This window comes from Hirundo rustica, chromosome 8, assembly GCF_015227805.2.
Source record: "Hirundo rustica isolate bHirRus1 chromosome 8, bHirRus1.pri.v3, whole genome shotgun sequence".
In the NCBI taxonomy this organism is placed as follows: Eukaryota; Metazoa; Chordata; class Aves; order Passeriformes; family Hirundinidae; genus Hirundo; species Hirundo rustica.
The window spans coordinates 30,570,202-30,583,251 of NC_053457.1; the positions used below are offsets into that span (position 1 = coordinate 30,570,202).

At 46.2% G+C, this 13,050-nt stretch overlaps 1 protein-coding gene across 2 annotated transcripts in view; it reads left to right on the top strand.

Moving 5' to 3' along the window:
- Positions 1-13,050, top strand: part of GRK5 (G protein-coupled receptor kinase 5) — a 154,998-nt gene that overhangs the window by 89,358 nt on the left and 52,590 nt on the right. Inside the window, exon 3 of one of the 2 annotated variants that reach the window (XM_040070767.2) lies at positions 5,509-5,621. In XM_040070767.2, coding sequence (XP_039926701.1) covers positions 5,509-5,621 — 113 coding nt within the window. Of the gene's footprint in view, positions 1-5,508; positions 5,622-13,050 lie in introns of those variants that run through there. The other variant, XM_058421486.1, reaches the window with a different exon arrangement.

Sequence of the window (13,050 nt, forward strand, 5' to 3'; positions counted from 1 at the left end):
AGTGCTTGAAGATGCAATTTGTTTTCCATTAGTACTCTGAATGGACACGAAATAATTCTGTGAACCTTAAAGGATTTCGTCTTTTTTCTTGACAAAAAAGAAGGAAATTGCTACAAGTGCACAGTGCATGATGGGCTGTGAAAGTCTGTTTAGTTCAGTTGTGCTCCATATTCTTTAATCTTGCTCATAGTTCCTGCCTTTGTCCTCCTTTTCATTGGGCGTCCCTGCAAAGAAACTTTTATGAAGAGAGCAAAGATGGGCAAAAAACCCAGAAGTGGTTTTACATTTGGGCTGGGCAGGGTAGGATCTCTCTTATCATCACCTTCCAGATTTGGTTGAGGAGGGAGGTGTGAGTTTTTGGGACATCTTTAGCTGAAATTTCCATCCATCTCAGGGATGTTGGGGATCACTTTGACAGGCCCCAGCCCCTTGGAAAAAGAAAGTTGTACTTTTGGTGCGCCAGCAGTCTTAGGAGCTGACTGCTACTCCAATGCTGCTCCTATTGCCCAGCTTGAGTGAAGGGACTGAGGCATTCAAATGCTTTCTTCCATTAATTTGGGGTGATTTTTGCTGTTCTGGAACAGAGCAGGTGAGAGGAAGAGAGCAGCACACAAATAATAGGCTTGGAGCAACATCTGAATGGTTTTGGCTCACCTTAAAGAAGAAAAATAGGGAAGGGAAGATGAATTCTGATCTTGGATCACTGTGCACGACCAGGAAATAAACATTGTCTTCCTACATCCTCTTTGGGGGTTCCAGGTGTTGGTTGGTTGGTTGGTTTGTGGGGTTCTGTTGTTATTCTTGTTTTGTGGGGGCTTTTTTTAGGCAGCATAATCAGTTTGCTTTTGGATATTACTCAGTTTTCATCTGATTCAATGCCAAGGATAGCAGGGATCTGGAGGTCAAGTCCAAATGTTCCCATGCAGCAGCATGGTGCATGTCTTCTTGGCGGTTTTCCATGCATTTCTTTGGAAAATCTGCTCTTGGGATTCCAGTATGTTGGAAAATAAAATGTTACTTAATAGATAGTTCATAAATACAATCCTTGGCCACACCAATAAATGACCAAAAAGCTGAAAAGATGTTCCTGGCTTTTGTTGACTTTAAAAGTGAGATTTAAACTGAGCTCATCCCTCCCCACAGACATCTACAGGAGGAACTCTCACCAGCTGATTGCAGGGCTTGGGTTTGCAGCTCTTCAGAATGAGTTGCAGAAATACAACTTTTATAGCGGTCTTAGACACCTGCAGTTTACGCTGAATATCATAAAAGACTGATTTTCAGCCAAGAGTTATCACACAGTTTTTTAGTTCATCACTAACCCATCAAAACCCACAGGTATATTGCAGATGTGAAAGAGAAGGGGGGATTTGGTCTCTCTGCAGACCACTGTTTCCCTCCAAAAGGTGATATTTTGAGCCAGCCAAAAAAAAAAAAAAAAAAAAAAAAGAAAAGTAGTTAAATGAGAAATTAGGACATAAAATCTTCACAATGCATAGGGAGGTTTTTCATCTAATTAAAATATTAGATTTTCCCCCCTTTTAATTGGAAGTTGGGGGTTTTGACATCAGCAACTCTATTACCTTGTGTTGAGTTTTTCACTTTGTCAATGGTATGTTTTGACTGGTACAAAGTTTTGTTAATGGGACTATTTTTCTTAGCCATGGGCTCAGATATTTTTCAGAACCTTACCAGAATATCTGTTTGGGAACAAATTTGGCCATAGGCTTTGAATGGTGACAGCATGATGTGTGCAGGTGCAACTATTTTGGTATGTTCTTTGTGCTGGGTGCTCTAAAAATTAGTATTTCAATACATGAGCTATGAAGTAAAGGGAAAAAATGAGTCAGTAGAATTATGAATAAACATAATTTATCTTTATTTATCTTATGAATGTTAATTATGGCATTTTATATAATACCTTTTCTATATTAATCCGTGTTGTTGCTCTGTTAGGAAGATGGAGAATTCGCTTGCATGTGTGCGTTGTTTGCCAGTGATATTTTCTAAATAAAGAGTTTGGCGTCAGTGAGAAGTGTCTGCTTTCCCAAGACTTTGACCCACCCAGCTTTTCACCCCCATTTTGGGTGACTTTGCAAGTGTTAAACAGGATGGCGCTGAGGCAGGAGGGTCTGACTACCAAAGATACCGCTCTCGGAGCTGTTTGAGTTACACCTCATCATCATAAGCATATGGTTTCACTTCCAAGTGTTTAACATTTCCATTTCCTCAGGAAATCATTCCTTCTATTCCTTAAACTTTCGAAACTGGATGGATATTTTTGCTGGCAGGCGGAGCGAGAGCGACACAAGGCTCAGCCCCAGCCCAGGAGAGCCCCTGGCCGCGGTGCCCGCCTGCCTCCCCGTCCCTTCCCTCCTGCAGCAGCTCCTGAGCACGGCTCGGGGTGCTCCAGCTGCATCTCTGGGGTGCAGCACGCTGTTAAAACACTCCTTGCTCTAATAAAACCACCCGCTCCTTTCTCAGCTTTAGCTGAGAGACGTGTTTTTCTTTCTTAGTCCACTCCGGGCCCATGCATCCCAAGAAGTAGTTGAGTGCAGATTCCTTTAGCTGACTTAGTGAGGCCAACGGCAAGATCAGGGCCTAAGAAAATAGTTTGTGTCACCTACAAGGAATGAAACATTTTCCTGGTGTGTTTATTGTCTGTGTTGGTATATCCAGCAGTTAAATGCACATGACAGAGGAGTGGATGGCTCCAGGGAACTGCCCTGGCTGTTGAGTTCCCAGAGATTATTTCTGGTATTTCCTTTTTCCTCGTTTCGAATGGGTCACCCTTCTCATGTGTTGGCCAAGTCCTGTAGAGTAGGAGGAAGTCCGTGCTCATGTCTTATTTGTGTTTATCCACATATGTCGTAGTGTTTAGCTGTTTGTTTTCTTTCCCTGCTGTGCTATGAAGCAGAGTTGTGGGTGCGCAATTTGCACACTAATTTAGCTGGTCTCACCGGCCCTTTTGGTAGAAGATCATCCTCTGCTACACTGAGTGTCACAGAGTTGTAACAACTTTGATAAACTAACTGCATTTTGTTCAACAAACATTACTGTCCATCAAATGATGTTGTACGAGAGAAAATATGGGGCAAAGCAGCTGAATTCTGTGTTTGTTCCTTTCTGGTTTGCTCTGTTATGAATCCAGACAGTCTCATTCACTGCAGTTCTTGTTTGGCATGGGGCAGCTTGCTGTGGGTCTGGGCTTCTGGAGGGATTGAGTCCTGCCACCAGGCAGTCCGTGTGCTACTGGTACTCAGGGTGCATGTTTTATTCATACCCTCACCAGAGTTAGTTAGTCAAGGCAGCAGAAAACAGCATCAGGCAGATGTAGTTAAACCTTCACACCTCCCAGGAGAGCTCACCCGAGCTGCTGAGGCTCTGGCTTCGTGCTGGCCTCTGGGATGTTGTGAGCGGCTGTTCTCATCCGCTCTCCTGACTCCTTCACTTCCCTCAGCTCTGTACGTGCCTGCACATCCCCTCAGCAGTAACTCACTAAAAATGCCACTTGGCCAAGCAGCGCCCACAAGGACACCCCAAGGCTGCTCCCTGTCCCAGTGATCCCGCTGGTTTTCCCACCACACGTATCAGTGCCATGATGTTCCACGCTGAAGGCTCCAGCTCAGGGAAACAAACCAGTGCCAGGGGGTGGCTGCTGATAATGAGGTTGACTGGAGGTCGGGTTAGGATTTACACAGTGATTTTGATCCAGTTTTACTTGCGAGAGAGCATCAAAACATTGCAGTCTTCTCGACAGATTAATATCCTGAGCCAAAATGGAATGGCAGTGCCAGCAAAAAAATGCTGCTGGTGTGTTGTTCCCATCTGCTTCAGAAGACCAGACCAGAGCAAGACCACACTGAATTAAAAGCACATTTCAGCTTTCCCCAACCCATGTCTCCTGTGAGCACCCTGGAAGTGCTTCAGGAATCAGTTGCTGAAGTACAGCCAGGTGCAGCACTGGGCAGGCTCCCTCCTTCCTCTTGGAAGCCTTGGCTGCTCCTGCCCACTGTCACCCAGCTACAGGGCAGTAGTCCAACACCTCATACAGCATTTTCTGTTCAGGACAAATGTACCCAGAGGGTGGTGAGGCCCTGGCATGGGAAGCTGTGAATGCCTCATCCCTGAAAGTGTTCAAGGCCAGGTTGGATGAGGCTTGGAGCAACCTGGGAGAGTGGAAGGTGTCTCTGCCCGTGGGAGGGAATATGTAATTAATTAGGTGATCTTTAGGATCCCTTCCAGCCCAATCCATTCTGTGATTCTGTGACGATTCTGTGCAGTCCTGGTTTTACAGAACATGGTCCTCAGGGCCCAAGCCGAGATGAGCAGGTCCTTCAGCTGGGTACCTCGATGGCAAAGGGGAGCTCCATCCCAGACATGTGCCTGCATCCATGGAGTGGGAGGAGCTGAAGGACGTGGGGGGCCAAAGCAGAGGGGGAATCAAAGACATTGCAGGCCCAAGAGAGAAGTAACCGAGGCACTGACAACTTGTGTGGGTTTGGTATGTCTGTTTGCAGTGCTGTGTTATGTGTTTAGAAGCTGGTTGTTTCCGTAATAACAGCAAGTGCCATATGGCAGCGAGGAGGGTGGTGAGAAGAACGCCTAAGGAAACACAGTATGTTGTTTGACATGTGTGTACTTGTAGAGGAATAACGTGTCTCAAGCAAGCATTGCTGCTCCAAGCAGGCTGGGGGATCTTCTGCTCTCACCAGAAAAATATCCAAAGCTCTTGGCATTTGTGCTGGTGCCACACCAGTTAATGATGCCCGCCCTTCATCCATATTCTCCTTCTGGTGGCATTTGTGATGGGCAAAGGACCTTTTGCTTTACTGTGAATGAAGGTTGTGGATGCACCAGCATGGGGAATGGCATTTAAACATGGCTTTTAAGGGGAAATAAAGTTCTGTAAGGAGTGCTGTGTGAAACTGGAATGAGCCAGATGCCATGTGCTCTATCCATTCCTTAATGCTCAGCAAGTAAATAGCAGAAATTTTGAAACCTTTGAAAATGCATAGTTTACTATAATTGTTTAATAGAAAATAGGCTAAGCATTTCCAGAGGTATGGGGCACTTTAGTGCATATCTAGGAAGCATCCAGGAAGGACTCCACGAATTCCAGCTTTTCCTACCCTTTAATGTATGACTCATATTTCAAGGACTTGCAATTTGCTCCCCACAGTCCCACCAGTACCACCAATCTGAGCTGTACCTTTGCAAACATTTCCACCACAGAAGAATACAAATTAATTTTTTCATAATAGCTGAATGGCTTTTGCTTGACCTTTACCAACATCAGCCCTACAAAATTCAGCCTCTCTTAATTGAGTCTTAAAGCCATCAATTATATTTGTATTTGGATCCCTGAAGCATGGTGGCGGGGAGAAGGAGATTGCTTTGATTTCAGGTTGTAGTTCTGCACTCACTTGCAATGCTTTAAACTCATGAGCAACCCAAAAGGCCGAGCTCTTCTCATTTTCATGCTTCTGTTCTGTTTATTGCCTCTAGAGAGAGATTACTGCAGCATATGTGAAAAGCAGCCCATCGGAAGGCTTCTCTTTCGGCAGTTCTGTGAAACTCAGCCCGAGCTCGAGTGCTGCATTAGGTTCCTTGACTCGGTGGTAAGTCAGTTCTTGTGGTGTTTTGGGGTGCTTTGCGATGTTCCCCTGACAGAGGAGACTCCTCTGACCCCAAGAAGTCGCTGTTTCGTGGGATTTTGTGTCTGAAGTGCTGGAGCAGGGCTGGCCCCAGCAGCAGCCCGGCGCTGCTGGCGGTACAGGGACACGGGGGGACGGTGCCAGCCTTGGGGGACACGAGCCACCAGGGAGGGGTGAGGACAGTCACTGTGACAGTGCTGCTGTGGCCTCCCCTCATGTCAACACCCGAGCAGCTGAGCTGCTGTGGGTAATATCTGCTGATGGGGGTGAAGCCTGCGCTGCTGGGGGACGCTGGGAGGAGAGGGAAGTTGAGAATGGGCTGACAAGAGAGGTTGGAGAGTGTAATAATCCTGATATCTCTTACCAAGCCTTTTCATCCTTAGCATTCGGAATGATTTACAAAGGACATCCTGATAATCAGCCTGTTTTTTCAAACAGGAGGCACAAGGTACAGAAATAACTTGGCTGAGGTCACTGAGAAACAAATCTGCTCCGTTTTCCACCCCAGTGAGCCATCAGTTAACCCAGCCACTGAGCATCACCCCCAAGCCCTGGGGGACCTGATGCTCTTTTCCAGTCTGGCAGCACTCGGCCATGTGTCCTGCCAGCTGTTCCCAGTGGGAAAGTCTCTCAGTGACTTCTTTTGCTGGGAGCCTGTGGAAGGGGAGGGTGTTGATTGGCCAAAAGGTGAAATGGTACCAAAGAGAAAGGTGAACTTTTCACTCGTGAGTGCCCGCAGGCTAACACTGACAGTCAGAAGCAAAACAATGCATACCAACAGGAATAAAATAGTTTTGTTTGCACCATGGTGAAGCTTCTCTGAGGTACAGGGAAATGTGAGGTTTGCACTGAAGCTGTAAAAGTAACCTTCTGGAGAGGACATGTGGTCTCTTAAGGTTTATGTTACTCCTGCAGTCACAACAGCAAACCTCCAGCATCACAAAAAGTGTTGGAAAAAGCTGTATCTGAACCAGTTTTAGCTGCTCATGACTTCCGCCTGTTGTTCCTAGCACTGCTTGTGATTTTCTCTGGTGAAAGGTGTATCCATCACAATCATCCTGATTCTCTGTGCAGCTGTGCTCCAGGCCAGCAGGCAGCAGGACATTTTGGCTCCCCTGGCTGTGTTTGTCCAGCATTGTCCAGTGGGGTGTCTGCCACTGAGGGAACACCACACACCCATCCCGGGGAATGGCATCCCACATCAGCTGTGCCACCTGCAGCCCCGAGGGGATGGGCACCTGCAGACATCCCTGGCAAGGCAGGCCCAGGAGAGTGCTTGTGAGTGGTTTTGATTGCGGCAGGAGCGGCAGAGCCGCGCTCGGTTTGCGGGGTTTCTCTGCTCCCCTCTCCCCTCTCCTCCCCGCAGCTGCCAGAGGCACATTCTGGATGCAGGGGCTGCCGAGGAGAAGCCCCCGATGTGCCAGCCCTGCACTCAGGGCACGCCCCCGACAGCGGGAACAACATCTGGGCACGGGAAAACATCTGTCCCCCCCGGGGCACCGTGTGTCAGCCTCGGCTGGAGCCTCACTCCAGGAATCGAGGGCGCCGTGCCATCGCATCCCCCCGAGCCCCGCGACCCCGCGTCCTCCCCTCAGCCCTGCAGCACAGCAAGAGCTCGTGGTGGCACTGGCCTTGTTTGAAAGGTCTGTCTCCCAGCGACCCCGAAATTCCCAAATCCTTTTGCAAAGGTGTGCTTTGCCCTGTGTACCTCGGCTGGGCCGGCGGTCGTTCCCAGCTAGGCTCAGACTGGCACTATGAGGATTTGATAAACAAAATGCCTGTCTGGGTGGAGGTCTGAATCCTTATCTCCCTCTAATTTAACTCTTTTTAACACTAATTGACAGCAGTCTCCTTTGTTCATTGATTTCAAATTCTGCAGAAGCTTGCTCCCAACCCATGAAAATCCCTGCATTATGCAATATTAAGGTCAAGCAACACAGCCCTTTGCCATTAAATTGGATGATTGCTGCTGAAATTTGCCCAGTGGGGTCACGCTGTGTTTAGTGAGTAGTGGGATTCAAGCCAAGCCCTATGTTAGGCAAAAAAAAGCCCTATAATGAGACCAGGAGTCTGACTTTACTGCCCTAATCTGAGACCACCAAGAATGTGAAACTTTTCAAGACCACCTGCTGTAACAAGCAAGAAAAGCCAAGAGCTTTCATTTTCTTTTGTCTTGGTTATTTTTCTAACCCAAGATGCAAAAATTAGCTTTTGTGTAATGTCAAATGAAGGGAAAAGATAAAAGGGGATAATATTTATCTGTTCATGAGGGACTCACGGAGCTTTTTGCACACTGAAGGTGAGGAGCACCTCTCTTTTTCAGAGCCCATCTAAGTGACTTTACCAGGTGACACAGTCAGTCACTGGCAGAAGCCAGTACTTGATGCCTCCCAATATTTTATACAGTCTTTCAACACATGCACTCAACTGTCTGCAAGGAAAGAAGTGTCTGGGGCTTCTGGGAGAAAACCAGAAGCTGAGTCAGACGTTCAGCAACCTACCAACATCCTAATGAGAGGCTAAGCTCTCTCACACCTTTGCTTCCAAAGGCTGGTAGAATCATCCAGGCTTTGCAGACCAGAATATGTAAAGAGACAAAAAAAAATCCTCTCTTGACTGGACACTTATGTCAGCTGTTGTGTGAAATAACTAACCTGGTCTGATGTAGTCTCCTGCAAATGTAATTATGGCAGCGTTTGGGGATTTTTGTCTGTTAAACAGTTGTTAAGCTGCTTTCTGAAGAAAAAGGATTTGTATCACTAAATTCTGCACGCATGTAGGTGTGTAGCTGTCAGTTCCCTCTGAAACCTGTGAATACCTTGGCCAATTTCAAGCAGTAATTGAGATGAAAGTGCTCAGAGGCATAAAGCCTCTACATGTTTTCTGAGAGCAGTGCTTGGGTAATTAGTCACAATCGATTGTAGCCCAGACTAACACGACACGTGGTTTGTAAGCAGGAGGCCCCAACATTAGATGATAGCAGCGATAAGGACAAAGAGAGGCAGAGCTCTGCAGCACAGCACTGGTGGAGCAGTGGGAACCAGCACTGTGGGGGTTTGGTTCCCACTGCTGCTGTGGGACCAGCCTGTCAGTGTGTCTGTCTGTCTGGGGAATGGAGCAATGGCAACCCCTTCCCCCAGCTGGCACAAAGGGCTGGAAGGACAGACAGCCATCTCTCACTGCAGATATTGTGCAAACAAACTCATGACAGAGGTCCTGATTGCCCAGATAAAATATCCACTGAGCACCCATGTGGCTCTGAAGGCATTGCGTGCTTATCTGGGTGCACTGAAACGCAGAGCTCTCCCCTGGATGGCTCACCAAACCCTGATGTGGCCATTCAGGATGGTGGAACTATGTGAACATAAACTATTTTCATTAGAGGGAGATGGTTTATGATTAAATCTGCTCCTCTAGAAGCCCTTACCCCAGGAATCACGCACGGCCCTGAAGCACACTTTGCTCTGCTTACAAATATTTCAGCGACGTGGTTCAACTTTGGAGCTGTTGAAAGAAAGCCACTGAAATAAGAGTGTGAGGGGAAATGTTTCCTGTGCTAAAAGGCAGATCAGTGAGCAGACAGGGTGCTAGCAAGTCGTGTTTCCTTCTCCACAGCCAGTGCCTCCAGCACAAGAAGGTGGCAGTTCAGTTCAGCAGGGACCTCTTGCTCCTGTCCCCTTCTCATCAGCACATTCCCAGGGTGCCAGCTCCTGACATTTCCTTCTCCTCTCCTGTGATTTTTATGTGTCATTAAAATGAGGGCTTTAGCTTCTGGACTCCCTTTCCTGCTTCATCTACTCATATTCATAATGGGTTTTTTTTCCAAGGGATGGCTTTTAACAATTTAATGTGGACCAGATTTAGGTTGACTGGAGGAGAATGTGAACAATTTTGGTCATTATTTTCCCTCTAATGTGAACAAGGTTACATTTTTTTGTACTGAAGCCACACAAAAATACATCCTCTGGAGGAAAATAGCCCTGCTGCCTCTCCAGGTTGTTTCTACTTGTGATATCTGGGCTCAGGGGCCAGGGTGAGAGGCACAATCTCCTCGGGTGGACTTTTCAGCTGAACGCTTCACTAGACATTGCACTTATCTGGGGTGAAAGGATGAGTGAGCATCCATTTAATGCCATTTGTAAAAGCCCTTTTCTTGCTCTTAGGGAGATTTCATTTGGTTAAGTCCCTTTCGTGGTATATAAACCATCTGTGTGTGTGTGTCTTAAAGCTGTTCGAGGCTTTTCCCATCAGAAATGCCAGTTTGTTGGTATCAACAAACTCATTAACTCAAAATGTGTTTTCGAACAGTTGAAAGGGCTCTTTTTGCCCTGCCTCTAAATATGAAAAATACGGTTTCAAGTTCACTTTTCATTTAGAAATGCGAGTTATTATGAATCCCAGCTGTTTGGGGTTTGCCTTCCAATGGTCAGTCACAGATTTTAAATCTCCAGCGAAGGCAAGTGCAAGGAGAGGCACTGAGGACAGAGCAATAACAGGGCAGAGCCTGGAGCCTGAGAAAGGGCTGAGCAGAGAGATATTCTCAGATGACAGAGGAGGGAGCTGAGAAAGGGGAGGTGAAAAATTGGGACTGAAATGCCAGTAACTTCCTGCAGATGCTCAAAAGGTGATTCCACTGCTTCTGACTTTTACCAAGAAGCTGAAACTGCTCTGGTGGGAGTGTCTGTTCCCATCTCCATCTCCTGGTGGGTTCAAGGGGTGATGATTCCCTTGGCCATGCCATGGGAATCAGCTACCTGCTGTGGGAGGGCACCCTCCCAGGCGTGCAGGGAGATCTCTTTGGAGATGTTTTTCCATTTTCACATATTTTTAGCCATGCAGCTTCAGGAGCTCAAATAATATGAAGATGAAAATCAAATACTACATAAATTCATGTGTTAGAATCAGTGTGAGCCCCTGTGGGTTCCCTGTGGCATTGCCCTGGTAACTCTCCATCCATCACAGGCAGCCTCAAGCCCCCAAACCTGAGCTGTTCTTGAGCCTGTGGCTCCATCTCACAGCCAGTCACATGCTAGATGTTGCTCCCTTTCCCAGCTGAAGAGCATTTTTCCATCTGATCTCTCTCTCAGCCCATCCTGAGGGCAGCTGCTCCAAAGGGAAGGACACTTTGCACTCCCGTTCCTCCAATCCAGCCAGGGCTCCTTCTATGGAACAAGGAGCCACCAATGTAACTGCTACCTCCAAAACAGCAGCCAGAAGAAAAGTTAGCAGCAGACAGTGGCCAGCCCACATCCTCTCGCCATTTGGGCTGGAGGATCTGTGCCTGCCCACAGAAAGAGCCTTCCCTGCAGCTTGTCCCACGGAGTCAGGGTGATCGTAAATCCTCCCCCATTTATGGGCTATGAATAGCGCCCTGTCTGACCTAACTAGGGCATGGAGAAGCTATTAGACTTCAGAGCAGGAGCCTTGAAACACATGCCTGGATTCATCAAAGGAATAATGGAAAATAGTTTGTTCCACACGGATTTTAAGTAATGATGTTATTTCTAGCAATTAGGGATTTGCAAACTGTAGCTGTGCTTTTGAGTATGGGGAAAGAAGGGGAAGTGTCTTGTGATTTGAGCGCAAGACCAGGAGTTGAGGACCTTGGTGGCTTCCCAGACAGGTGGCAGAGGGAGCATGGGAGCATCCCTGTCTATCTCCTGTAATAACAGGTCATGGCTGGAAATGTACCAGGGTCTGTTGCTGAATAGCTCGAAAATGGCACTGAAGGGAGAAATAATAATGAACCTAGCAACAAAATGGAGCAGGCTTCTAGCGCAGCCCTACAGTGAAATTACCTCTGTGCACAGTTGGAGCTTATGGTTCCTTCTCACATCCTCACTTGTCTGTCACTTCCCACCTTCGCCACCGCCATGTCACATTTCCTGGGAATGTCAAGTGCAAGTATAATTAAACTTTCCTTTTATTCTTTGCTGTCTATCTTGAGGCAGAAGGAGGTACTCTGGATGTGTATAGGTGTGCATTTAGCTCTGCCTATGTTGGATCCCATCAGGAATCGCATTTCAAGACATACAGTTCTCGCTGAGTTTCTGTCTTCTGGTCTCTCCTGACTTGTTTCTTGTTGTACAGTTCAGATGGGATGTAACTTTTAGGGGTTATATGTGGCAAAAAGGACATTAAGTTTTTCGACAGCTCCCTGGTGCACTTCAAATAGGAGATGATGGCTTATAATTAGGTTTTATTTGCTAGGGAGACAATATATTATCAGAGTTTGAAAGCAAATGAAGGAGAGAGAAATCATGGGGAAAAATGCTGCTAAGATGCTCTAAGCATTTCAGAGTTTCTGTACTTTAAGAGCTAAAATGACCCATACTCAGATACTATCTAAAAGGACAGGAAATTAGATAATTTTTTTTTTTTAAACCCTTGTATTAAGTTTTATGGGAACATAATCAGTTTCATCCCCCAAACTGTCACTCAAAAAGAAGTACTGTGCTTGTGGATTTTAGTTTTTGGTTGTTTTTTCCATCGTTTTTATTTGTGGCCATTATCATTTGCCAAACCAAATCAAAGCATAACTCCAGATCGTTCAAGCAACCTGCTATGGCTGTGTGTAAATATGCAGCTCCAGACTTGAGCTGCAATAGCTAAATGAGCACTGGCCAGATAGAAGGGGAATAGCATTATTACTACATTGTGGTTTCCATGTCATTCCTAGGTTTGCTTAGCTGGGGTATCCATTACAGCCAGCCTGCAGATTTATTGCATGCAGCCTGGAGCAGTACATACATCTTCCAGTGGGCAATAGTTCTGAAATTTGTTCTTCCAAGTGTTTGCCAGTTCAGTCTGATTTACCTTTTTTTTTTTTTTTTTTCCAAGCTTCCTCCTCATTTATCATTGCAGACAGCTTGTATTGGACCAGGTTATTTAATTAGTTTGGCAGGATTTTCTGGGATTTTTTTTTAAATACAGTCATGAAGGCTGTTAGGCTGTCGTCTTCCTTTTTTTTTTTTTTTTTTTAAAAAAAAAAACAAAAAACAAAAAAAAAAAAAACTTCTGGAAAATATTTTGATCTGAAGGCTAAAGCTTCATATCCCAGGCAGTGCCAAGCAGGAATGTCTCTAAGAACTTGTTGTCATTTTGCCACTGGGGTCCCCTGCAGCACGTGTTTCCCTCGAATGCCTGCCAAGGATCCAAAACTTTAGCTGAAGTGATCAATACATCTGTGGTACACACGTCATGCTTCTTTTGATTCTAATGTAAACAAAGCTCATCAAAAGTCAGTAATGCTTCAATGCCTAGAACAGTCAGAATTTTAAAATGTAGGCAGATTTTGTGTGTGAGGATGGGATGCTCCCTTTTTTAATGCACTAGGGGAGCCAAAGAGAATTTTGCTTATGGTGTCTGTTCCTCTAAATGCTCTTTCCTGTTT